This window comes from Microcebus murinus, chromosome 10 (genome assembly GCF_040939455.1).
Source record: "Microcebus murinus isolate Inina chromosome 10, M.murinus_Inina_mat1.0, whole genome shotgun sequence".
Taxonomy (NCBI): domain Eukaryota; kingdom Metazoa; phylum Chordata; class Mammalia; order Primates; family Cheirogaleidae; genus Microcebus; species Microcebus murinus.
In genome coordinates, this window is record NC_134113.1 from 89478256 (window position 1) to 89503788 (window position 25533).

At 42.7% G+C, this 25533-nt stretch overlaps 1 protein-coding gene across 2 annotated transcripts in view; it reads right to left on the reverse strand.

Moving 5' to 3' along the window:
- Positions 1–1772: 1772 nt before the first annotated feature.
- Positions 1773–25533, reverse strand: part of APOLD1 (apolipoprotein L domain containing 1) — a 55935-nt gene continuing 32174 nt past the window's right edge. The window contains exons 1-2 of one of the 2 annotated variants that reach the window (XM_012774424.3): positions 7821–7990; positions 1773–6055 (exon numbers count right to left, since the gene is read on the reverse strand). In XM_012774424.3, coding sequence (XP_012629878.2) covers positions 5312–6055; positions 7821–7823 — 747 coding nt within the window. In that variant the 5' untranslated portion in view covers positions 7824–7990 and the 3' untranslated portion in view covers positions 1773–5311. Of the gene's footprint in view, positions 6056–7820; positions 7991–25533 lie in introns of those variants that run through there. The other variant, XM_020287624.2, reaches the window with a different exon arrangement.

Here is a 25533-nt window from a genome sequence, read left to right on the forward strand (position 1 = left end):
GTTAGCCAGGTGGTCTATGCACCCCTAACGTGCATTCCTGGCCCCTAGATGGGTCTCACCCCATCAGCACAATTTCTCCTCTCCTAACAACTCCCTGGTTGCTAAGAGATTGTTTCCAGATCTTAGGGCTCACTCTTTGTCCTATTCCAGACCACAGCAGGGTTTACTTTCGCTCTCATGGGTTTGCCAGGAGCAAAAAGTAACATCCCAACCTCCTGTCAACTCAACAAGAGATTAATTGCAATTAACTAAAAGGACACTTGTTACTACAGTAATACCATATGCTTCAGCAAAGATACAATCCCAGCTTGTGGCTGGCCTTTGCAAACAGGGTCCTGCCAACATTGTCTTTTTTTTTTGCTTGTACAGTCATTAACAGAGCAACATTCAGACACAGGAATGTTTCCAAAGTACAGACTCAAAGGCCAGCACTTAGATAGTAAGGTCACCTGCACAGCAGTAGCTCCAAACTGACTGCCACAATCACGACAGGGTTTTTGCATAGATTGCTGGGCTCCCCTACACAATGGCCACCCTGCTTTTCTTCCTTACCAATATACTAGAAGCCTAGGTATATTGGGGGCAGCACTTTTCTCAGCTAAAAATACTACATTTCCCAGCCTGTCTTGCACGGTTAAGAGCGGTGACTTGCAAGGTGAAGTCCCCTGCAGATTTCTGATAAAGTTTTGCCTTCCTGATAAAGACGCTGCCCCCACCTCCCCGAACTCCCTGTCCACTTCTCCCTAGTGTTTGGGTTTTGCGAAGGCTAATTTGATTCTAGGTTTCTTTTCAACTACTTCCCAGGTATTAATTATAGTCAAAGGGTTTGAGACTGCCGGAAGTCTGATTTCTAGATAATAAGGGAATTCCTGTGTATGGACCAATTACTTTTTAAAAATTGATTCATATAGTCTGATGCTGAATATTCTAAGTGAAAATGATTAAACATCTGCCTTTTTTCAAAGTTACTAATTCATACACAGGCAAATATGGAACTAGGTAATTAATTACAGAAAGATCAACAAGTTTGAGAAATGAGCAATTTATTTCAATAAAAGGAAAGGACTACTTTTGTTACAGTGAGGGAAAAATGAACTCAAAAGTAGCTAGATTTAGGCCAGGCTTGGTGGCTCATGCCTGTAATCCTAGCACTCTGGGAGGCCGAGGCAGGAAGATGGCTTGAGGTCAGCAGTTTGAGACCAGCATCAGAAAAAGCGAGACCCCATCTCTACTAAAAAAATTAATAGAAAAAAAATTAGCCAGGCAACTGAAACTAGAGAAAATTAGCCGGGCATTGTGACACACACCTTGTAGTACCAGCTGAGGCAGGAGAATCATTTGAACCCAGGAGTTTGAGGTTGCTGTGAGCTAGGCTGATGCCTGGCCCTCTAGCCCAGGCAACAGAGGCAGACTCTGTGTCAAAAAAATAAAAACAAAAAACAAGTTGCTACATTTAACTGTATCCTCATTTATCTCTGGATAATGTCTTTGTCTCAATGTCTCAATTCCTGCTGCTTTCTTTTCACACCAAGGTATTAAATGGAAATATATCAATATATCAAGTTGGCTGATTGTTTGACATATCTGATTTGGGAAGCTACTACACCACTCCTCTCTCTCTTTTTCACTTTGACATTCACCACATCAGAAAGGACCAAGCACCTGAGGGCAGGTGCATCAAAGTGGTTAGGGTGAGAATGTTTGCTGAGGATTACTCTTTAATGGTATAGCATACATTTTTTGAATCCTTGAAATGAAGAATCAAATGAATCTCCTTTATTGTGAAACAAAACAATTCAAATAATTGTAAACCCAAGAAACTAACAGAGAAGCACTTAAAACATTTAGTACAAATGCATTTATTTTTCAAAATGACATTTTTGTGGAGTACATTTATAATCAAAATACCCCTCTCCCTTCTTCCCTTTACAACATACCTTTTCAACCTATTTTATAATAGAATGAAGGCCTAAAGGAAAAGGCCATAAACATTTCCATAAGAGAAATAAAGACATACTTGTCTCTAGGATCAATCTAACTGGACTTGACTAAATCCTGGTAAAGGCTCCAATCTTCATAACAGACACATAGGAGGACAGATGATCTTTCATTATCAACAAATTCCTATAAATACACCCAGTTAATTAAATTATTCAAATGCATGTCTTGAGTTCCTATTATGTGCAAAGTATTGTTCCAAAGCACACACACTTCTTTAGATGTAAAGTGGGCCACTGAAATGATAACTTCAAAAATTTAGAACTTTGATTTACTCAAAATATAGGAAAATACTGCAGCTGCTGTTTCTGCTGCTGCTTCCAAAAGTGCCCAGTTTACGTCTAGAGAATAGCTCCGGTACTGGAAGAATATAATTTAATCTTAAGCATTAATAAAAGATGGAGTTAGAGAATAGTTGTACCTTTATGACATAACACAAATGACTATGTGAAGTACATTCTGCTAATCTAAAATGCCAACATCTGTGCAAGGTAGGCTAGAAAATGACACCATATTAAAAAGGTACCAATATCGATTTCAAAATAAACCAGGATACAGACCAATTGCAATTTATAGAAAAAGTAATAATATAAAAACAAGAATTCCTACTTTCTCCACCCCAGTGCTAAAATTATACTTTCTCAAACATACTGCCATCACTGGGAATTGCAATTTATAGAAAAAGTAATAATATAAAAACAACAATTCCTACTTTCTCCACCCCAGTGCTAAAATTATACTTTCTCAGACATACTGCCACCACTGGGAAGCATGGGGGTAGACTAGGTGGAGGTATAGCATATTAAATAATTAAATACCAGCCAAGATTTTTTGTTGTTGTTTTTTTGTTTTTGGAGACAGAGTCTCACTTTGTTGCCCTGGCTAGAGTGAGTGCCGTGGCGTCAGCCTAGCTCACAGCAACCTCAAACTCCTGGGCTCAAGCAATCCTTCTGCCTCAGCCTCCCGAGTAGCTGGGACTACAGGCATGCGCCACCATGCCCAGCTAATTTTTTCTATATATATTAGTTGGCCAATTAATTTTTCTATTTATAGTATAGACAGGTCTCGCTTTTGTTCAGGCTGGTTTCGAACTCCTGACCTTGAGCAATCCTCCCGCCTCAGCCTCCCAGAGTGCTAGGATTACAGGCGTGAGCCACCGCGCCTGGCCATCAAGCCAAGTTTTTTATGTGCGGTCCCAAAGACTTAACCAACTTATTTTTCAACATTGCAGTTAGTTATTAAGAATAGAAATTGAAGAAATCATAAATATTTTCTTAGACATAGCTGACAAATTTTTACAGACCCCAAAGTGAAAATATACCACCATAAGACAAGCTATTTTGTGCATCACTCATCAGACATAAGACATCAGGCTTCCAAGGTCTAAGTGCTTCCTTCATATGTCTCTCATTTTTTTTTCCCTGAACTAAATAGGTTCTCCTTCCAGGTCAAGAGTTATCTTCTGGCAAAGTACCTTCAGGATAAATTTGCTTCATCATTTATATAGCCCACGATTCAAGCCTCCATTATAAGCTTAAACACAGCTCCTGGTCTCTCTATTCAGAACTTGCCACACCTACTTAAAAGGGTCACTTAAAACACTAGAGAAAAACAAATCCCCCCTAAAGGGGAGAGACTTAGTCAAGAAAAGCGATGCTGTTTCCAGCTCATACCCTGCCTTAAGAAGTCAAATTCAGTCTCATCTCTTGAAAAGAGCCCCAGTAGCCTCCCATTCAGAAACTTGCTATTCTTATTATTTCTAAATGTGGTGGTTAAATAAAATTAAAAGCAAATAACAAACAGTAATTAAATTACAAACTTAAAATAAATTAAAAAAATACAGGGACTTGTGGTTTTCAGAGAAGAAAATAGAGAAAGGTCCATTTTAGGTTAGTTCACATTCCTTTGTACCAGTTTCTACAATGAGTGGGCAACACTGCCCTCTAAAGGGTTTACTATGTTATAACACATCCCTTAGTTCACACGGTGGGACGTGGCCCCAGGATGCATTCACACACACGTTCTTTCTTTGGCTTCTGGGACACAGCCTGTCCCTGACCTTCTGTGAATAACTCAGAAGACCATGGAGCCCTTAGAGAAGCTGTGAGACTTCGTGAAGGCTCATTGAGGGGATCAGAAATGAACGTTTGTTGCAGTGATTTTCAAACCTTAGTGTGCATCAGAATCACCCAGAGAACTTGTTTAAACTCACGTTGCTGGGCCCAACATCCACAGTTCCTGTTTCTATAAATCAGAGGTCAAGTCCAAGAATTTGCCTTTCTAACAAGCTCCTGCATGTTAGAAGCTCCTCCTTTCTAACAAGCTCCTGATGCTAATTTGACAATTCAGGGACCACGTTTTTTTTGGGGGGGGGGGACCACACACTGTGCTGGGCACTTTGTTTCACTTAACACCTCACAACAGGGTGAGTTTGTTTTATCATCTTTCACAGAAGGTCAGAGAGATAGGTGGCCAAGCTCCCAGCGTGGTGACAAAACCTATGATAAACCCGGACTGTCCAACTCAAAACCCACTGCTCTCTTCTCTACCCAGGGTTTTGGTCAGTAAATGAAGCTGTTAAATCACTTCCTCTTTTTTGGCCTCGGCTTCTTCAAGCGACAAGGGCAGGACTGAGGTGCCTGGTTGGTTGGCTTCCCTCCCACAGTCCCTGGAGCCTGGACAGGAAGCCACCCAGGAAAGGTCCACTCATACCCAGGCTGCACCTGAGTGAGGACGCTGAAAGGACAGGGAAGAAGACTGCATATCAGTACCAGGGCCTCCGCTGGGTCCTGAACCCTCCAATGGAGCTCAGAGGGGGTCTGATTTGCTCCGGATTCTGGAGTGCTTTGTATCAGAAACTCTGGAAGGGTTTAAGGCAGTGTCTCCTCCCACGGGCATTCTGAGGACTTCAAAGCCTAGTGGGACTCGGACAGGCGCCAGAGGGTGGCACCCTCTCCAGCTTCAGCTCAAAACACGGGGGCAGGGGCGGCGACGCCTAAATAACTTTAAAACAAAGTTATTGGAAGTGCCTGCCCAGCTGTGTGAAGACAGAAAGGTTTTGCTAAAAGAAAAAAAGAGTTTTCAGGTCACACACTGCACCAAGATGACACAAGTGAAAAGTCCCCAGCCCTGGCAGGATGTCACAGCGATGGGAGACAAGGGGCTGTGGGGACCCACGCGCTTCAAGAACAGTTTTTCTCATCCTTTGCGTTCAGTCCCTAACCCGACGTGGCGTTTTCCTGAGGGAGCTGCAAATCCGGAGCATCCCGTGGGGGTGGCTTCCGGCCTCGGTCACTGGGGGCAAAGGGCGTTCTCAGGAAAACAGCCCCGCGGGCTGCTCGGCAGCGATCTTGAGGTCGTGGCCGCGGCCGGGCTTGGTGCAGAGCCGGACCCGGGACTCCAGCTGCTCGCTGAGCTCGTCCAGCGCCCCCGTGCACGACTCCAGGCTCTCGGCCAGTTTCTGAATCTTGGCCTTCAGCACGGCCTGGCTAACCTTGGTGGCGCCCTCGGCCGGCCTGGGTATGAGGAAGCCGCGGGAGCCGAAGAAGACGATGAAGTAGACCGAGCTGTACAGGGCGACCGAGGCGTTCCTGCCGCACTGCAGCAGCTGGCGGTCGCCGCGGCCCTGCGAGCGGCACAGGAGCTCCAGGCCGCGCAGGATCTCGCGCATCTGGTCCTGGCAGGTGGCGGCGATCTCCTGCACCCGCCGCAGCTCCCGGGAGTTGCAGAAGATCAGGGAGAGGTCGGACGTGATGGTGACGGCCCCGCCGGCCGTGGCCACCCCCAGCCCCACGGCCGACGCCAACAGCGAGGCCCCCAGGGTGACCGGGCTGAGCGAGAGGCCCACGATGGCGGCGACGGCGCCCGCCGCGCTGAGCGAGCCGCCCGCCACGTTGGCCGCCAGGGAGCGCCGGCGGAGGCGCTCGAGGCGCCGCGCCACCTCGCGCAGGCGCAGTGCCTGGCCGTGCAGCCGGCCGCGCCGGTCCAGCAGCAGCCCCTGGAAGCGCCGCAGCGCGTCGGCGCCGGGCGGCTCCGCGGCCGCCGTCCTCTCCATGCCCTGCGGGGACACACACACGCAGTTAGCCCCGAGCCTCCGCGCTCCCCGCGCGCGAGCGCGAGTCCTCCGGGGGAAACGGGGCCGTTCCCAGCGGGTCATGTGTCAAGTTCACAAAGCCCGCTTCTGGGATCTGGGACGAGTCCCACGAGTTCCCAGGACCTCACATCCGCATATGGAAATATCTTCTGCTTCTCTCCCAGGGAATGCTAGCAATGGGCGTCATTATCTGTTAAATAAGATTTTTTTTCTTTTTTGTTTTTTCGAGACAAGAGTCCCACTCTGTTCCCCGAACTAGAGTGCAGTGGCACCAGCCTAGCTCACAGCAACCTCAAACTCTTGGGCTCAAGCGAACCTTCTGCCTCAGCCTCCCGAGTAGCTGGGACTACAGGCATGCGCCACCATGCCCGGCTAATTTTTTCTATATGTTTTTAGTTGTCCAGCTAATTTCTTTCTATTTTTAGTAGAGGATGGGATCTCGCTCTTGCTCAGGCTGGTCTCAAACTCCTGAGCTCAAACGATCCTCCCACCTCGGCCTTCCAGAGTGCTAGGATTACAGGCGTGAGCCACTGCACCTGGCCAAGATTTTTTTTTTTTTTCTTAAGAGATGAGGGTCTCCCTTGTTGCCCAGGCTGGTCTCCAATCCCTAGGCTCAAGTGATCCTCTTGCCTCAGCCTGTGGAGTAGCTGGGATTACAGGCGTGAGCCACAGCGCCTAGCTATGCTGTTAAATAAAATTTTAACAGGGCTGTGGAGTATTAGAAGGCCCCTCCAATACTGAGGCCTCTGCTTTGGTGGAAAGGTAACACTTTCCAAGTGGTAGGTTGTACCGTTTACAAAGCTCTTTCATTATATGAAGATTTGGATCCCAGGAGTTTTGCAACACAGTTTTCTCTCTCTCCCTTTCTCTGATGAGTGAAAAAGACAAGTCACCAAAACCTCAAAAGTAGTATGGTCTATCAAATAGAAGAAACTAATCTTTCTAAGTTAGATGCTTGCATGAAACAACTCTTCTGCTTGCGATTCTTCCAGGCTCTTATCTTAGAAGCAAGCCTGGGATGAGGTTTGCACTATTCATTCTAACTAGGGCTATTTGTTCTAACTAGCGCTCTTCTGGTCTTCAGAAATCTCCATCTCTGATGGTTGCTTACAATTAAATTACATTAAATTAATACCACTACATCTTTTTGTTATGAAAGCTTCCTTTAAAAAATGAGTAACAGCTGAATAAAGTGGCCAGAATTCTTGTTCTTCGCCTCACTGAGGGCTACCTTGTGCCAAATTAAGTTGAAACCAATTGAACATGACTGAGAAAGAGAGAACTTTATATCTTGGGCATAAAAGCACATCCTTCCTAGTTGCCAGAGATTCCCACCTTCGTAGCCACTGTACTCTTCATTATTAGGAATGTCTTAAAAGTGGCAAAGAAGCCAAAGAAATAGAGCATTGCAAAACTGTGAGATAGGGCAGATATCGTTGTCCCATCTGGAAGATGAGGGAATTGAAACACTGACATGTTCCAGCTGATTCTTCACAGAGCCTAGTCTTAGAATGAGTAGCCCTAGTTAGAATGAATAGTGCAAACCTCATCTTAGGCTTGATTCTTTATTTTACTTGCATACCTCCATAATCCAACCCACCAGTAGTAAGTTTCCCTGGTAAAAAGAGAAAGTGTCATCCCAAATATATAAGGGAGTAAGGACACAAGCCCATTACTGCAAGTCCAATGGCTATTTTCCAGACAGTATGCCTCGAGTCTCCCCACTTACCATTCACTTCTGGCTGCTTCCAAGAAGAAAAATCTGAGGCCGTTTCTGGATGAGCGTGCTTTATAGTTTCAAAGGGCCAATGGCTGCCCTGGGAAAACCATGTCTCATTCTGAGAATTTGCCATTTCCTGTCCTGGCCCCTGCTGCCTTCAGCCAGAAGGATGTGACATGGTGGAAAATGACCTGCCAGCACAGCACATCCCATATTTAGGAAATGAACATTGTGTGTTCGCTTTCCCCCAAACGCAGGAAGAGAACCACAGGCTCTTCCCCAACTTGAAACGGGCGTGTTGTCATTCTCCCAGGGGGGATACCCTGCCTTTCCTCTCCTGGAATAGCTAATGACGTGATTGGGAGGCCTTCAAACACACCCCAGGCTGACCAATTATAGTGTTTCTTGAGGGGCCACCATTACAAAACCATTTTTAAAAGAAAAAAGAGGGGATGGGAAACTTCCTTGTATCTGATATAGCCACTCAGAGTCCATGCCTGTATTTTAAAAAGCCTTGTGAGTGCGTGAGTGGTCAAAGCATGTGATCCATTCAGCATGTGGCAGGTACATGCAGGCTTAAAAATGCAAGGCCACACGCACGGGAAGTGCTGCGTGCAGCTTTGGGCATCTCCAGCTGTGCAGAAGACACTGGAGGTCTCAGAAAGGTCACATTGCAGTCCACATGCGTCAGAAAAATCAGTGAGGTCAGGCTGTGCAAGAAGCTAATTATACACTTTCAGCAGCAGCAGGGATTTGACTTCCTGGGTTTTCGTTTGAAGTAGCAATTGTAGCCCATGTGATAGATAAATGAATGGATTCTGTCTACAGGTTAGTGAAGCATGGGCTGAAGGGCAATTATTTTCATAATTCGGGAGGGAAAAATGCATATAGCATCTGTGGACTTGCCACAGACTAGATCACGGGGAGGGTAGATATCCCCGGGGCAAGCAGAGGTGGCTGGAGATCAGCCTGGGAACTCAGTCTTCCCACAGGGCCCCACATCCTAGCACAGCACCCCTTCTTCTAGCACTCTTGACTCCAGATAAGGAAGGCCACATTGTTTTCTCACTTAAATGATGATGGCCTCAATTCTCTGGTTTCTTTGGAAAGCTTTAACAGTCATATCATTTTAGATTGTTTCTTTTTTGAGACAGAGTCTCAGTCTGTTGCCCAGGCTAGAGTGCCGTGATGTCAGCCTAGCTCACAGCAACCTCAAACTCCTGGGTTCAAGCAATCCTCCTGCATCAGCCTCCCAGTTAGCTGGGACTATAGGCACACGACATTGTGCCCGGCTAATTTTTTCTATGTTTTTTAGTTGTTTGGCTAATTTCTTTCTGTTTATAGTAGAGATGGGGGGTCTCGCTCTTGCTCAGGCTGGTCTTGAACTCCTGAGCTCAAGCAATCCTCCTGCCTCGGCCTCTCGGAGTGCTAGGATTACAGGTGTGAGCCACTGTGCCCGGCCCATTCTGGATTATTAAAACCCCCACCTTTATGACTATACTTTGTATTTATCAACACAACATCATTTGCTACCCTCACAACCACAGGCCTTTTGAACTTGGTTATTCTGAATTTGATCCATGTCCAAATATTCTGGTTACAGCTCTTCAAAGGATAATTATAACCTGAGTCAAGATGTCTTAGGTTAGAAGACATCACCGCACTTTTGAGGTTAGAAGTGGAAGAAGACCTTCTTCTGTCTCCAGAGACATAGTCCCTCCAAGTGGGATGTGAGCCACAGTGAACTGGGGACGAGGGGGGACCATACCCTTGTTCTTCAGTTGGCACATGTTCCTCTGACTTCCCTGGACGTTGATTGTCCTGTGTGTTTGTGTTTGGAGGAACACATTAAATCTGTATTTTATGGATGAGGAATTTTGCTGGGAATGCTCTTCAGAGCATCAGTACCATAGTATGGAAGGATTCCTAGGATGAAGAACTAGGAGTATGGAAGAATGCACAACATGTGTGCTGACCACAGCCCATATCCAGGAATTTGTTTTTCTCTGTGTTGAAAACTTATTTTCCTCATATTTGCCTCTTTATGGGGGAAAAATTGAGTTATTTGACAGTTTGGGCTACTCAAAGTTTTACTGCCCATAAAAACCTAGTGCTTCACATTATTTACAAGAACTGACATGTGAACTTAACACTTTCCGTTCAGCATTTGTTTATTTCATATAGTAAGGTACAATTAGAAATTTGAGGAACAATGGAAGGCATTTTGATCAAAAGTTCTATGTGCACCATCCCATCCTCAAATTTCTTTGCTAAATTATTTGTCAGGCACTTGTAACACATCACCCCAGAGAGACTACATTGAAAGTGGTGGTTGGTTCTCAAACTAGCCCACTGGCCTTGAGATCTGTTAAACTCTTATTTTATTTTATTTATTTATTTTTTTGAGACAGGGTCTTGCTCTGTCACCCAGACTGGAGTGCAGTGGCACAATAATAGCTCACTGCAGCCTCACACTCCTGGGCTCAAGCGATCTTCTAGCCTCAGACTCCCAAGTAGCTAGGACTATAAGCATATGCCACCACACCTGGCTAATGTTTTAAATTTTTTTATAGAGACGGGGGTCTCACTGTGTTGCCCAGGGAGTGCCATGGCATCAGCCTATCTCAAAGAAACCTTAGACTCCTGAGCTCAAGTGATCCTCCTGCCTCAGTCTCCCAAGCAGCTGAGACTATAGGTACATATCACCACATCTGGATAATTTTTATTTTTATTTTATTTTTATTTTTTGCAGAGAGAGGAATCTCACTATATTGCCCAGGCTGGTCTCAAACTCCTGGCCTCAAGTGATCCTCCTGCCTTGGCCTCCCAAAGTGCTAGGATTATAGGCAGGAGCCACCACACCTGGCCAGCAGATCTGTTAATTCTTGATGCAGATGAACTGTAGCACTAACGATACTAGCTTGAATTCTGAGTCCTAGAACTGTATGGAAATTCAGTGCAGGAAGGAATAAAAGTCGAGAGTTTTTTAAGCATGGGCATCCCCAGGCCCCAGCCCTAGAGAGCTTAATTCAGGAGGTTTAGAGTGGGGTCTGGGAAAATGCAAGTGATTCTGACCTGCAGCTGCGTGTGTGAACCACTAGTCTAGAAGCTGGTGATTTTCTGATCACTGGTTACATGGCAGCAGAAACAGAAAGGCTAATAGACAGCAGTGTGCTAGTTAGGCGTTTATATAGTTAAGTTATTAACCACCCATTAGTTTAGACACCTACTTAAAACTATCACATTTTAAAGATAAAGTGATGTTTGTGCTCAGGGCCTCCCAGAGGCCTGGGCTACCTCCACTCTTTGAGGCTCTTAGTGAATTTTAAAAAATGAAGAAATTCTAAAACAGGATATAAAAAAGTATGGTTTCTTTCTTTTAATTGCAATGTAATATATGTTATAATGTCAATATTCTGCTATTCGCAATATAATCACAGGACTTATAAAAACATTAATTCATAGAGCACTACAGTGGTAAAGTGGCACAAGTTTAGAGTTACATGATGATGACTTTTTCTTTTTAATCCTTATTAGTATATCTCAGTGACTATATATATAGGACCTCTTTTGGAGACAATATCCAAAATATAAAATTAAGACAATTTGTGAATGTGAGGTTTAATCCAAAGGTCTTCCAGACTTTCCTTTGTAATCTGTTCTAATAGGTACATTCACCCAAAACACAGAAAGTAAACTAAAATAATAACACATATTCACCTGAGGATTTTTGACCATTTTGATGTGAATTTCACGAGAATGTAAGTCCTCAACGCAGGTAAGCTCTCATAGTGCCTGTTGAATTTAACTTAAAAAAAAAACAACACCTGTTTTGTTGACTTGAAGAACTGTCATTATTTTTAAAATAATGTTATAAGAATTTAGCATTAAATTATTTTTTGGAATATACAATCTGGTATAACTTGGAATACTTACACTGCAGAAAACTTTCAGGATAGCTATATTGCATGGACTCTCACCTATTATTGTCATAAATTCATGGATCTGTGCAGGGAAAAAGACCCAGCGAACACGGAACTTTAGCCATTTTCATTTCTCCAAATTGAGCTCCAATCTTTGTTAATGTACATACACAGCCTTAAACACTAGTGTTTAAACACTAGTCTGTGTTCCTTTTTCCACTTAACGTTCCTGCAGATACACACTTCTCTATGTTGACATAATCCTCACCTTTGTCATTTTTTAATAGCTATGTAATAATCCCATTGTTTGCTTAGTCATTTCCCTGTTAGACACTTGGATTGCTTCCAGGTTTTCTCACTGTTATAACTAGAGTTGCCGGACATCTGTGTGGATTTCTCTGCTTTGAATTATTTCTTTGAGGCATGTTCACAAACGTGAAAATGCCAGAAGGAGAATGAACATCTTCGTAGTTTTTGTTACATATTGCTGTGTTGCTTTCCAGAAGAACCAATTTATAATGCCATCAGCTTTGTAAGAATAGCAGCAGAAGGCTTTGTGACAACTCAGAGTTGTCTTATATTAATGTTTAATTTGGTCTGTCTCAGCTCCACAAATGTGTACTATGTACCAGACGTTATGCTAGATTCTCAGGATTAATAGCTGAATAAGATATGGTCCCTGCCCTCCAGGAGATGGCAGCCCATTGGAAGAGAAAGAGAGGGAGCAAATCATTTACACAGAATGTGGGAAGTGTCCGAGATGTGTGCAGGTACCAAGGAAGCCCAGGAAAATGCATGCCTTTGAAGTACTAGGAAAGACTTTCTGGAAGCACTGATACTGAGCTGAACCTTGAGAGTAACAGAAGTTATCTGGACAGAAATTAGAAGAGACACCAGGTGTGGTAGTGTGTGCCTATAGTCCAAGCTACTTGGAGGCCGAGGCAGGAGGACCTCTTAAGCCCAGGATTTCAAGGCTGCAGTGAGCGCTCATTGCACCACTGCACTTCAGTCTCAGTGAGAAAGTGAGAGATCCTGTCTCTCTCTCTCTCTTTTTTTTTTTTTTTAGACAGAGTCTCACTCTGTTGGCCGGACTAGAGTGCCCTGGTATCAGCCTAGCTCACAGCAACCTCAAACTCCTGGGCTCAAGCAATCCTTCTGCCTCAGCCTCTTGAGTAGCTGGGACTACAGGCATGCCCCACCATGCCCGGCTAATTTTTTCTATATATTTTTAGTAGACCAATTAATTTCTTTCTATTTTTAGGAAAGACAAGGTCTCGCTCTTGCTCAGGCTGGTCTCAAACTCCTGACCTCAAGTGATCCGCCCGCCTCGGCCTCCCAGAGTGCTAGGATTACAGGCGTGAGCCACCGCGCCAGACTGATCCTATCTCTCTTAAAAAAAAAATCAGGAGGGAGAGGAGGGCAGGCTAGACAAAGGAATGGAATAGACAAAGGCGTGGAGGAGCTGGGTGGTTTAGTATTACTGAACATGACGTGGGAAGCTGGGAATGCCTAGGGTTGAGGCTGAGGGGGCACGCAGAAGCCAAGTCATGACGGCTCTCAAATGCCATCTGGGGGAGAGAGAGCCATTGGAGGTGTTCATCTGTGGCCTTCCAGGGTTAGGTTTGACATCGCTGATGGTTGTGTGAAGGGGAGTTTTCAGAGGTACACAACTAAAAGCCCTGAGATAAGTTAAAAAGTTATCAAAGTAGTTGAGAGAGGTTATCGTGGATTTGGACAGCATTCATGGGATAGAATAGACTGGATAAAGTCCAGAATATGTTCTGGAAGCAAAATTGGCTAATCATAGTTAAAGCTTCTGCTCAGACATGGTACCCATCAAATCAACTTACATTCTTTTCTTTTTTTTGAGACAGAGTCTCACTATGTTGCCTGGACTAGAGTGCCGTGGCGTCAGCCTAGCTCACATCTATCTCAAACTCCTGGGCTCAAGCAATCCTTCTGCTTCAGCCTCCCGAGTAGTTGGGACTACAGGCATGCGCCACCATGCCCGGCTAGTTTATATATGTGTGTGTGTGTATATATATATATATATGTATATATATATATTTTAGTTGGCCAATTAATTTCTTTCTATTTTTAGTGGAGATGGAGTCTCACTCTTGCTCAGGCTGGTCTTGAACTCCTGAGCTCAAATGATCTGCCCACCTTGGCCTCCCAGAGCGCTAGGGTTACGCTAGGGTTACGCTAGGGTTACAGGTGTGACCCACTGCACCGGGCCTCAACTTACATTCTGTTGGTCACTCAAGTCACATGGTCAACCCAACACCAAAAGGATGGGGAAGTATACTTATCCCATAGGGGGAGGCAAGAGGAAGAAATGTAAACCACCAGACCATTGTCGGAGTGCTCTCCTTACAGAGAAGATATTCCAAGATGAACTGTGACACCACCAACCACCCCATATTCCCTCTACCTCCTCAGGTTTTTTTTTGTTTGTTTGTTTTGTTTCTTTGAGACAGAGTCTCACTTTGTTGCCCAGGCTAAAGTGAGTGCCGTGGTGTCAGCCTAGCTCACAGCAACCTCACACTCCTGGGCTCAAGCAATCCTCCTGCCTCAGCCTCCCAAGTAGCTGGGACTACAGGCATGTGCCACCATGCCCGGCTAAGTTTTTCTATATATATTAGTTGGCCAATTAATTGCTTTCTACTTATAGTAGAGACGGGGGTCTCGCTCTTGCTCAGGCTGGTTTCAAACTCCTGACCTTGAGTGATCCACCCGCCTCGGGCTCCCAGAGTGCTAGGATTACAGGCGTGAGGCACCGCGCCCAGCCCTCCTCAGTTATTTCTTTGCAATTTCAGTCTTCATCTGGATATACCGGTTGAGGGATTGAGTATCCCTAATCTAAAATCCAAAATACTCCAAAATCCAAAACTTTTTGAGCACCAACATGATGCTCAAAGGAAATGCTCATTGGAGCATTATGGATTTTGGCTTTTGAGATTACAGGTGCTCAACCAGTAACGTATATAATGCAAATATTCCCAAATCCGAAAAATACAAAAATCCAAAACACTTCTGGTCCTAAGCCTTTCAGATAAAGGATACACAACGTATAGTAAGAATCTCACTCTAGGTAATGTAAGCAAATTACTGCTATGAGTCTGAGGAAATGTGCTGAGACTGGGAAAGGACCAAGGAGCTCCAGAGAACCAAGAAACTGCAAGGAAGGCTGCTGCTTTGTCGTTGGAATAGCCTGTTTGGATGCCACTGACCAACCACCGTTCTCTCTTGTCCTCGTATCAGCTTATGAATCAAAGCTATAGGAGTGACCACTGGGTGGCTGAGCTCAGGTCAAGGGCACTGGCTGTGCTGGGGAGGGAGAGGAAAGGGAATTGCCTTCAGCTTCCAAGTGGGAGACGGTAACAGAACCTCACCCTCCCACCAACATTACATATAGTCGGGGAGAAGAAATTTCGCACTGGGAAATTACAGTGCGGGTGGCATATTAGGGAACAGGAAACTGATGCTTTGAGAAGAATAAAAAGAAATTTTCCACAATAAACATTTTAACCTAATTTGGCCCACCTGGAGTTTATTATGGTGCATGGTGCGTGCTAATTCTTTTCCAGACTGATACAATTTTCATCCCTTTTTATTTAAAAAATGTTATTGCTGATTTTTCTTATATTGACTTTTTACCATTGTTTACATCTACCTCTATAAAATCTATTCCACTGATCAATTTGCCTGTTTTTAATTCAATGTAATTTTGAAAATTAGTGCTTCATAATAGGATTTTTAGTTTTAAAGGGAGAATCTATTATCATTGCTCTCGACTGGGAAAAAAAAATGTGTATCTTTGGTAATCTTACTTGCTTATTCTCACGGAGAAATCTGGCACTGGGAGCTCTTTAATTGTCCCAGGCTCCCTAATGTGATCAACTAAAGGCAGTTTGAGTTTGTTCCACTTCCTCCGCCACAGGTGTGCACACCTGCACAGAACACCTGGGATCCTGTGGGTGAAACATACATTGTATCATTACTATAGAAGCGTTTGCCCCATGGGCCCTGTTACAGAATATCTAGTTTACCACATGCCTTTTCCTCTAGTGCCAGGAAGACTGCAGCTGAGTCCACATCCCTCCAGCAGCCATAAAGGTTCTCTTATCACTCAGGACACAGGGAAACAATTACCTTTGTCCGACCCTTTCCCAGGCTTGCTCATTATCTTCCAAGTTCTCAGACATACACAACAGTCATTGCAACCTGGATTATAACACCTGCTTGTTTTGTATCTGCAGAGGCATAATAAATCTTAAGCTTTCTAACTTTTAGATTACTTTAATAGTTTAATTTTTAGCATGTCTTTGCTAGGCAAGATAATGTTGGATATTATCTTTTTTAACTTTGCTTAAAGGCTATTTTCAATCGAATTCAGTCGGTTCACACTAACTAATAAGATGAAGCAAGGAGTGTATCTTCTAACCTCCTGAAAGTTGATCGTTACTTGTTCTAGTTATTTTCTTTTTTGTTTAATAAATTGTTTCTTTAGTGGGTTTTGAACTCTACTTGTTTTTGAATTAGGTAAGAAAATAATTTTTTATGTAATGTACCTTTTTTTCCTCCAATCTTGCTTTTTTTGTTTTTTAGACTTTATTGTTTTAGAGCAGTATTAGGTTCACAGCAAAAGTGGGTGGAAGGTACAAGGATACCACACATTCCACATATGCAGAGCCCCCTGCTGTCACTGCCCCCCACAGAGTGACACATATGTTACAACTAATAGAACTACATTGACCCAAACTCCACCCTTTACATTAGGGTTCCCTCTTGGGGTTGTAACAGTCTATGGGTTTGGAAAGATGTTGCCACGTGTCCACTGTTATAGTGTCATACAGAGTAGTTCCACCACCCTAAAACTCTGTGCTTCACCTATTCTTCCCTCCCCTCTAAACCCCACACCCGCTGATCTTTTTTACCTTCTCCATAGTTTTACATTTTCCTGAATGGCATAGAGTTAAAATTATTTAGTATGTAGCCTTTTCAATTGGCTTCTTTCACGTATTAATATGCATTTGTTTCCTCCATGTTTTCTCATGGCTTCATAGCTGATTTCTTTTTAGCAGTGAATAATATTACACTGTTTACATATACCACAGTTTATTTATCCATTCACCCCCTGAAGGACATCTTGGTTACTTCCAAGTTTTGGCAATTACGAATAAAGTTGCTATAAACATCTGTATGCTAGTTTTTGGTAGACACGAGCTTTCAATTCCTTTGAGTAAATACCAAAGAGCATGATTGCTATATGCTAGCTTATGGTAAGAATATGTATAGTTTCGTGAGAAACTGCCAAACTGTCTTCCAAACTGGCTGTACCATTTTGCATTCCCTCCAGCAATGAATCAGAGATCCTGTGATTTCACATTCTTCCCAGCTTTTGGTGTTGTCAGTGTTCTAGAGTTTGCTCATTCTAATAGATGTATAGTGGTATCTCATTGCTGTTTTAATTTGCATTTTCCTGTTGACATACAGTATAGAGCATATTTTCATACACTTATGTTGGTCTGTAGTTTGTTTTCTCGCCTAGTTTTGGTATTAGGGTAATGCTGGCCTCATAGAATGAGTTAGGAAGTATTCCCTCTGCTTCTATTTTCTGAAAGAAATTGTAGAAAATTGGTATAATTTCTTCCTTAAACTTGTGGTATAATTCACTAGAGAACCCACCTGAGCTTTGTAATCCCTGCTTTGGAAGGTTATTAATTATGATTCAATTTAGACCTATTCAAATTGTCTGTTTCTCCCTGTATGAGTTTGGGTAAATTATGTCTTTCAAGGAATTGGTCCATTTTATCAAGGTTATCAAATTTGTGGGCATAGACTTTTTTATAGTATGCCTTCGTTTTCCTTTCAATGTTTATTAGATTTATCGTGATGTCCCCTCTTTCATTTTTTTTTTTTTTTTTTTTTTTTTTTTTGAGACAGAGTCTCCCTTGTTGACCAGGCTAGAGTGAGTGCCGTGGCGTCAGCCTAGCTCACAGCAACCTCAAACTCCTGGGCTCAAGCAATCCTTCTGCCTCAGCCTCCCGAGTAGCTGAGACTACAGGCATGCACCACCATGCCCGGCTAATTTTCTATATATATTAGTTGGCCAATTAATTTCTTTCTATTTATAGTAGAGACGGGGTCTCGCTCTTGCTCAGGCTGGTTTCGAACTCCTGACCTCGAGCAATCCACCCGCCTCAGCCTCCCAGAGAGCTAGGATTACAGGCGTGAGCCACCACGCCCGGCTTGCCCTCTTTCATTTTTAATATAAGTAATTTGGGTCCTCTTTCTTTTTTGCTTAGTTAACCTGGCAAGAGGCTCATTGCTTTTATTAATCTTTTCAAAGAACCAGCTTTTGATTTCATTGATTTTCTCTATTGATTTCTTATTTTTAATTTAATTGATTTCTGCTCTAGTTATTATTATTTGTTTTCTTCTGCTTACTTTAGATTTAATTTGTTCTTCTCTTTCTAGTTTCCTAAGATGGAAGCTTAGATGACTGATTTTAGATCTTTCTTCTCTAATGTATGCATCCAATGCTATAAATTTACCTCTCAGCACTGATTCTACTGCATCCTACAAATTATGTTGTTTTCATTTTCATTTAGTTCAAAATATTCTTAAATTTCTCTTGAGATTTCTTTTTTGACCCATGTGTTAACAAGAAGTATGTTATTTAATCTCCAAGTATTGAGATTTTCCAGCTATCTTTATCTTATTAATTTCTAGTTTAATGCCATTGTGGTCTGAAAGCAGACATTGCATGGTTTTCATTCTTTAAAATTTGTTGACCAGGCACAGTGGCTCATGACTATAATCCTAGCACTCTGGGAGGCCAAGGCAGGAAGATCACTTGAGCCCAGGAGTTTAAGACCAGCCTGAGCAAGAGTGAGACCCTGTCTCTACAAAAATAGAAAAATTAGCTAGGTACAGTGGCACATGCCTGTAGTACCAGATTCTTGGGAGGCTGAGGAGGGAGGATCACTTGATCCCAGGAGTTTGAGGTTGCAGTGAACTATGATGATGTCCCTGCACTCTATCCTGTGCAACAGAGTGAGACTCTGTCTCAAAAAAAAAACTAAAAAAAAAAAACACACACTAAAAACTTGTTCTACTCATTCCCTATCTCCATAGATCAGTTTCTGCTCTTTCTCTCTGGCCTGCTCCAAGCCCCACCAGGCTGACTTCTGTGGGCCACCTCGCTCAGGTTTCCATGCCAAATCCTTCTGATTGGGTTAAGCTAATCAGAGGCACAAACAAGAGATCCGAGCATAAAAGGAAGGAAGTCAGAGTGTACCTTCTCTGTTTCCCCACCTGCTTCGGCTTTCCCTTTTGCCTTCGCGGCATGCCTCTTTGGCTGTAGCTCCAGTGGTGGCCCTGCCTCCATGGTTCCTAATTTCACCGGGCTCCTTTCATATTATGCCCTCTTCTTTGCACCTTAGGCCCTAGAGATGATAATAGTTTTCCACTATGGCTAGTCTCTAAGTACTTCACCTTTCTTTGTTTGCTTAGCACTACCCAACCTCTGTAAGTGAACCCTTCCTTAGAAATATGTTTATTTGAACCATTTGTAGGTGAATTTTATTCCCTGCTGGGACCCTCTTAAATAAACATTTTTCCAAAGTAACACATGTAGCTGTCTCTCACAGTAGGGACAAGTCATGATTTATTTATTCATTTCTTATTGATAGACATTTATCTTACGTCTTATTGGTAGATGTTTATCATAATTTCAACTGAATTATTTATTACAAACAATGGTGCAATAAACACCCTTGTGCGTGGGTATGTGTGCGTGTGTGTATACTCCTGCAAGTATTTCTGCAGCAGAGATTTCTAAAATTGGAATCGCTGGAACAAAAGGCATACATATTTTGAATTTGATATTTTCCTTTTCCTACTGGGTAGAAATTCAACAATTTCCTCTCCCTGGAACATACTTACACCTAATGAACAACAAACAAGCTATAGCCATGATAAATAAAAAAGTAAGGGTTTAGTCAAATATGCATGTTTAGACCATTAATCCAAAGAAATGGATATTTTTAAACCTAAAAATAAAGTAAGTCTTTATAAAGGGGTTTCTGAATCCTACAGCTATTCAGACAATGTAATCCTACAATCAGCTTTATTCCAAGGAAAGAGAACAATTTCTGACTGTTTTAACTAATCTGACCAGAAAAAGTTTCAGTAGTTCCCAAGTGTATTAGATTAAGCACATGATTAACAATACAATTCAAAGAACATTCTGATACTAAGTTTTAGAGTACATTCACATAATATACAACTTCTATTTGGGATCCAAATACCAAGATGTTTGCTGTCACATTCTAGGTTTAGGCTAACAAGGTTTAATATCTTAAAAGGACAAAAAGTTTCCAAAGAGACAAGACACGTTCATTGAGCATTGTATGTAAAAAATAATACATTTAAAATAATCTAAATCTCCAGCAGTAGGGAAATGGTTAAACTTTGGCACATCCGTACTGCAGAATACTGCAGTTTTAAAAGGCTCTTCCTTGATTATTAGCGAGGTTGAGCATCTTTCAGATGTTTGTGGGTTTTTCCCCCTTTCCTCTATCTTCATATGTGATCTGTTCATATCCTTTGCCATATTTCTAGTGGGTTGCCTTTTTTCTTATCCATATGTATAACATTTACTATGATACGGATACTAATTATTTGCTATATGTGTAACAAATATTTGCTTCCATTTAGTTGATTGTCTTTTAATTGTATTCGTGGCGTTGGATAGTCCTGACACCATGTAACCAAATAATCAGTCCATACATATGGCTTTTGGCCATTCTACATCTTCTAATAATAATAGACTCTTCTAAGGCTTTTTGTTTGTTTTTGCTTTTTGTTGTCATTGGGATTTTGTTGTTTTTTTTGTTTGTTTGTTTTTTGAGACAGGGTCTCACTCTTTTGCCCAGGCTACAGTGAAGTGGTGTCATAGCACACAGCATCCTCAAATTGCTAGGCTCAAGTGATCTTCCTGCATCAGCCTCTTGAGTAGCTGGGACTATAGGTTCCTGCCACGATGCTCAGCTAATTTTTCTATTTTTCAGTAGAGACAAGGTCTTGGTCTTGCTCAAGCTGGTCTCAAAGTCCTGGCCTCAAGCAATCCTCCCACCCCAGCCTCCCAAAATTCTAGTATTATAGGCATGAACCACTGTGCCTGGCCTCTTCTAGGTTTTTAATACCACTTCTATTAACATTTTGTGAGTGGTAAGAAGTAGAAATGTAATAACTTCTTCCAAATGGAAGGCCAATTATCCTGATATCTTTCCCAGAAGCCTCAGTGAAGGTCTTTTCATCTTTCATTCATTTTGGTCATGCCTGTCTGTAAACCAGTCACTCTGGACAGAGGGCTTAAGTCAACCAAGGCAGCAACTGGAGCTAAAGATGTGGTCAGTCCCTCTCAACACATTTCAGTAATGAACGAAAAGTAATACCTGAAATAAATTTTGAGAAACTGTTCCTCAAAGAAAATGAAATAAATGCCAAGAAAAAAGAACAAAAACAGATGGCCACTGCATAACCTGTGACTTAGCCCATGCCTTATCTCCATTCACTTATTTGTCTAGTCCTACATCAATATCACATCGTTGAAATTACCAAAGTTGGTGATATGCTTTATAACATCTTGTCATACCAGATAACAAGAAAGCTAACAAAGACAATTCGAGTTGTGTCAAAGGGACAGAGGAGGCAATTTTGGCCAAGATGGGACAATTTCAGCTTCATTAAGGATAATAATGATAATGGATTGAAACCCACCAAATACATTTAAATTCATGAGTTCATAAGGGTTAAAAAACAAACAATTACAGCAGTTCCTCCTTATCTGTGTTTTACTTTTTGTGGTTTCAGTTACCCTTGGTCAATCGAAGTCTGAAAATATTAAATGGACAATTTCAGAAAAAAACAATTCATAAATTTTAAATCGTGGCTGGGCGCGGTGGCTCACGCCTGTAATCCTAGCACTCTGGGAAGCCGAGGCCGAGGCGGGCAGATCACTCAAGGTCAGGAGTTCGAAACCAGCCTGAGCAAGAGTGAGACCCCGTCTCTACTATAAATAGAAAGAAATTAATTGGCCAACTAATATATATAGAAAAAATTAGCTGGGCATGGTGGTGCATGCCTGTAGTCCCAGCTACTCGGGAGGCTGAGGCAGGAGGATTGCTTGAGCTCAGGAGTTTGAGGTTGCTGTGAGCTATGCTGACGCCAGGGCACTCACTCTAGCCTGGGAGACAAAGCAAGACTGTGTCTCAGAAAAAAAAAAAAAAAAAAAAGAATTTAAATTGTAGGCCGGGCGCGGTGGCTCACGCCTGTAATCCTAGCACTTTGGGAGGCCGAGGCGGGCGGATTGCTCAAGATCAGGAGTTCGAAACCAGCCTGAGTGAGACCCTGTCTCTACCAAAAATAGAAATAAATTAATTGAACACTCCTACAGTGCTGGTGGGACTGCAAACTAGTTCAACCTCTGTGGAAAGCAATATGGAGATACCTTAAAGCGATACAACTGAATCTACCATTTGATCCAGCAATCCCATTGCTGGGCATCTACCCAAATGATCCAGTGACACTCTACAAAAAAGACACCTGCACTCGAATGTTTATAGCAGCACAATTCATAATTGCAAGGCTGTGGAAACAGCCCAAGTGCCCATCAATCCAAGAATGGATTAATAAAATGTGGTATATGTATACCATGGAGTACTATTCAGCTCTAAGAAACAATGGTGATATAGCACATCTTATATTTTCCTGGTTAGAGCTGGAACCCATACTACTAAGTGAAGTATCCCAAGAATGGAAAAACAAGCACCAGATATATTCTCCAGAAAACTGGTAGTAACTGAGTAGCACCTAAGTGGACACATAGGTACTACAGTAATAGGGTATTGGGCAGGTGGGAGGGGGGAGGGGGGAGGGGGGTGGGTATATACATACATAATGAGTGAGATGTGCACCATCTGGGGGATGGTCATGATGGAGACTCAGACTTTTGGGGGGAGGGGGGAAAATGGGCATTTATTGAAACCTTAAAATCTGTACCCCCATAATATGCCAAAATAAAAAAAAAATTTAAAAAAAAAATAAAATAAAAATATATATACAAAAAAAAAAATTAGCCGGGCATGGTGGTGCATGCCTGTAGTCCCAGCTACTCGGGAGGCTGAGGCAGGAGGATCGCTGAGCCCCGGAGTTTGAGGTTGCTGTGAGCTAGGCTGACGCCATGGCACTCACTCTAGCCTGGGCAACAAAGTGAGACTCTGTCTAAAAAAAAAAAAAAAAATTTAAATTGTGTGTCGTGCTGAGTAGTGTGATGAAATCTCTCGCTGTCCTGCTCCGTCCCCCTGGGACATTAATCCTCCCATTGTCCAGCAGATCTACAGCTGTCCACCAGCTGGTCACTTAGGAGCCATCTGGGTTATCAGATCTGCTGTCTCAGTGTCACAGTGTTTGTGTTCAAGGAGCCTTCATTTTACATAGTAATGGTCCCAATACCCAAGAATAGTGATGCTGGTGATTCGATATGCCAAAGAGAAGCAGTAAAATGCTTCCTTTACATGAAAGGGTGAGAGTTCTCGACTTAATAAGAAAAAAAAAAGAACTTACATGCTGAGACTTGCTAAGATCTACAGTAAGAATGAATCTCCTATCCGTGAAATTGTGAAGAAGGAAAAACAAATTTTTCCTAGTTTTGCTTTCGTACCTCAAACTACAAAAGTTATGGCCACAGTGTGTGATAAGTGCTTAATTAAGATGGAAAGGACATCAAATTTGTGGGCGGAAGTGATGAACAGAGACAAGTTCCAACTGACAGCAACGTGTTGCACCACAAAGCATTGAGCCTGTACGCAGACTTCAGCAAGGGATCCCTTGAAAAGAGTGACACCTAGCCGTTTGCTACAAGCAAGGGATGTTTGCGCAGACTTAGGAGAAAACAGAGGGTCAGTAGTAGCCTGAATCTGTATCACGCTGCCTGTGTCACTCACCTCATTTCATCTCATCACGTAGGCACTGAATCCTCGTACATCACCACAAGAAGAAAAAGAGTATGTATTATTCAGTAAGATATGTTGAGAAAGAGAGAGACCACAGTCGCATAACTTTTATTACAGTATACTGTTAAAATTGTCCTATTTTATTACTAATTATCATTGTTAATTGCTTACCATGCCTAATTTATAAATTAAACTTTACCACAGTTATGTATGCATAGGAAAAAAACATAGTATAGAAATAAGTTTCGGTGCCACTTGTGGTTTCAGACATCTGCTGGGCTCTTGGAACTTGTCCCCTGTGGATAAGGGGGCATTACTGTAACTGGCCACCTTGGAAGGTTGGAAGGCAACTAACTACTCAATATCTTAAAAACTGGTAAACAATGGGACTGAGCGAGCATTCTTCCTGCCTTTCCTATATGACTATACCCATGGATTCAAGGAAGTGCTATAAAAGTCAGGAGATGGTCGTACAACTCTGCGAATATACTAAAAGCCAGTGAACTGCATGTTATGTGAATTATATCTCAATAAAGTGTGGTGTTTTTTTTTAAGTCAAGACAGTGGTTATCTTCGGGAGAAGGAAGAGGGTCGAGATTGGATGGGACACATAGTGGCTGACAAGGTTCAGTTTCTTGACCAAGGTGGTAGTTACAATGATGTTCTTTTTACAATTTGTTCTCTTTACAACTGGTTTCATACAGTTTTATTAATCTGTGGTTTTTAATTTTTCAGTAAAAAATTAAGTAAAATAAGCCACTAGTGGTTAAAGGCGTGGGTGGGAGAGTGAGCACAGCCCCGGGCTGTCCCAGACATCACGCGGATCTGGCTTCAACAGAACCTTCTGCAGTGATCTGGGTGGTCTGTCGTGGGTCCGTGGGTCAACGGCCACCAGCGCCAGGTCTGTCGTGAAGTTGGGCTCCATGAAAGGGCTGTGACGGCCTCAGAACTGAGCTCCAGGCTTCTCCAGGAGAAGCTAACAAGACTGTGGTCATGGTGCCTAAAAACATGAGCCCAGAGTCTACTGTCTTCAAATTTCATTGGAGATGATGGTATGAGCAACTATTATTGGATATTTTTTATAGTTCTCCTGTTCTAGAGAAAACTCAAAAGTGGCTGTAGTAGGCATGGTGGCTCATGCCTGTAATCCTAGCACTCTGGGAGGCTGAGGTGGGTGGATCGCTCAAGGTCAGGAGTTTGAAACCAGCCTAAGGAAGAGCAAGACCCCGTCTCTACTAAAAATATATAGAAAAATTTAGCCGGGCATAGTGGCACATGCCTGTAGTCCCAGCTACTTGGGAGGCTGAGGCAGGAGGATTTCTTGAGCCCAGGAGTTTGAGGTTGCTGTGATCTAGGCTGACGCCACAGCACTCACTCTAGCCTGGGCAACAAAGCGAAACTCTGTCAAAAAAAAAAAAAAGCAGCTGTAGAAAGAACAAGCATTGTGTGATTCCATTTATATGAGGTATCTAGGCTAGGCAAATCCATAGAGACCGGAAGTAGAACAGTGGCTGCCAGGGGCTGGGGGTGGGGAGAATAGTGATATTGTTTAGTGAGCACAGAGCTTCTGTTTGGGATGATGGAAAAGTTCCGGCTATGGATAGTGGTGGTGGTCTCACAACAAGGTGAATGTACCTAATGCCGCTCACCTGTACCCTATAAAATGGTCAAAATGGTAAATGTTGTGTTATGTATCTTTTACCACAATTCAAAAAAACTGTAGAGAAAGGACAGGGAATTCACTATACAACTTACCAAATTAATTGAAGAAAA